The 1,565-nt window shown below is 54.4% G+C and overlaps 2 protein-coding genes across 2 annotated transcripts in view; both read right to left on the bottom strand.

Annotated features, from left to right (window-relative positions):
• LOC122550352 (protein phosphatase 1 regulatory subunit 16A-like) overlaps positions 1 to 349 on the bottom strand; it is an 87,273-nt gene extending 86,924 nt beyond the window's left edge. The window contains exon 1 of the mRNA XM_043691081.1: positions 129 to 349. The gene's annotated coding sequence lies outside the window, so the exon portion shown is untranslated. The remainder of the gene's footprint in view (positions 1 to 128) is intronic.
• Positions 125 to 1,565, bottom strand: part of LOC122550351 — a 40,245-nt gene continuing 38,804 nt past the window's right edge. Inside the window, exon 8 of the mRNA XM_043691080.1 lies at positions 125 to 290. Coding sequence (XP_043547015.1) covers positions 125 to 290 — 166 coding nt within the window. The remainder of the gene's footprint in view (positions 291 to 1,565) is intronic.

Below are 1,565 nucleotides of genomic sequence, written 5' to 3'. Positions count from 1 at the left end.
GGGATCCTGCTTCAGAGCTCGATATAATGGCAGAGCCTCTCCCCTCCCTGAGAGAGAGAGAAAACCCCGGGGGAAGGAGCCACCTGCTGTAGACCCGCCCCGGCCCCGGCCCCGGCCCCGGTACTCACAGCTCTCCACTCAGGCCGCTGTCAGTCCCCGGTCTCACGGAGCGCCGGTCGCGGGAGGATGACACAGAGCGCGGGCTCCATACACGGGGCCTAGGCCTCAGGCTTCGCCGACTCCCGTTTCCACGGCAACCGCCGCCATCTTGGTAACCCCGCCCCCTCCCGCTGTTTGTTTTACCCCAACCTCGGAAAACTCAAATATTATTTTAAACAGTCCCTTTCTCCCCGCTTCTCACTACAAAAAAAACACAGAGTGAACTGTGTGTGGGCGATTAAAACCCTTAGTTTTATTGAGCCGGTGGTCACCTCTGACCCCCAGCGGCGTCACCTAGCAACATGTCACGGCCCTCTCCAAATCAGGAGAGATATTTACTGTCAATCATTGTTTTATTTTATAAAATGTTTTATCTGGTGCAGCATTCTAGTGATTATTTATTTTGTTTGATTTTAGTGGGCTAGCAGGTGAGGTCACGGGGTCTGGTTGTTATGGGGGCCGTCGTCATGGCGGTCTCCATAGTAACTGGAGCCGGTGGTGACGGCGGGGGGTGAAGGCAGGGTCAGCCCTTAAAGGGGCTCTTCAAGCACCTTGCTGTCGGCGGACGAAAAATAAAAGGAGGATGGGGCATGGAATGGAAAATGTGAAGATTTAGGGAAGGAGGAAGCCCCCTCCACACAAACCTGGGAGGGGCTGGAAAGTCTCCCTAGGAGCAGACGTGTCCATTAGACTGTAAAATGTAAGGAGTAGGCCATTCAGCCCATCCAGCCTGCTGACCCTTTGAGTTTGTCTCTTTGTTGGCTACGTAGAGCGGTTGATCTTCCGTAATTACACCGGCATCACTCCCCATCTCTTCCTCCGCTACATTGATGACTGTATTGGCGCCACCTCGTGCTCCTGCGAGGAGGTTGAGCAATTCATCAACTTCACCAACACATTCCACCCTGACCTTAAATTTACCTGGACCATCTCTGACACCTCCCTCCCCTTCCTGGACCTCTCCATCTCCATCAGTGACGACCGACTTGACACTGACATTTTCTACAAACCCACCGACTCCCACAGCTACCTGGATTACACCTCTTCCCACCCTACCTCTTGCAAAAATGCCATCCCGTATCCCCAATTCCTCCGCCCCCGCCGTATCTGCTCCCAGGAGGAGCAGTTCCACCACAGAACACACCAGATGGCCACCTTCTTTAGAGACCGCAATTTCCCTTCCCACATGGTTAAAGATGCACTCCAACGCATCTCGTCCACATCCCATCCACATCCCGCACCTCCGCCCTCAGACCAAACCCCTCCAACCGCAACAAGGACAGAACGCCCCTGGTGCCCACCTTCCACCCTACCAACCTTCGCATAAACCAAATCATCCGCCGACATTTCCGCCACCTCCAAACAGACACCACCACCAGGGATATATTTCCCTCCCCACACCTTTC

Source organism: Chiloscyllium plagiosum, chromosome 5, assembly GCF_004010195.1.
Source record: "Chiloscyllium plagiosum isolate BGI_BamShark_2017 chromosome 5, ASM401019v2, whole genome shotgun sequence".
Lineage (NCBI taxonomy): Eukaryota > Metazoa > Chordata > Chondrichthyes > Orectolobiformes > Hemiscylliidae > Chiloscyllium > Chiloscyllium plagiosum.
Note: the sequence above shows the minus strand (reverse complement) of the source record. Positions and strands in the feature narration are given on the sequence as shown.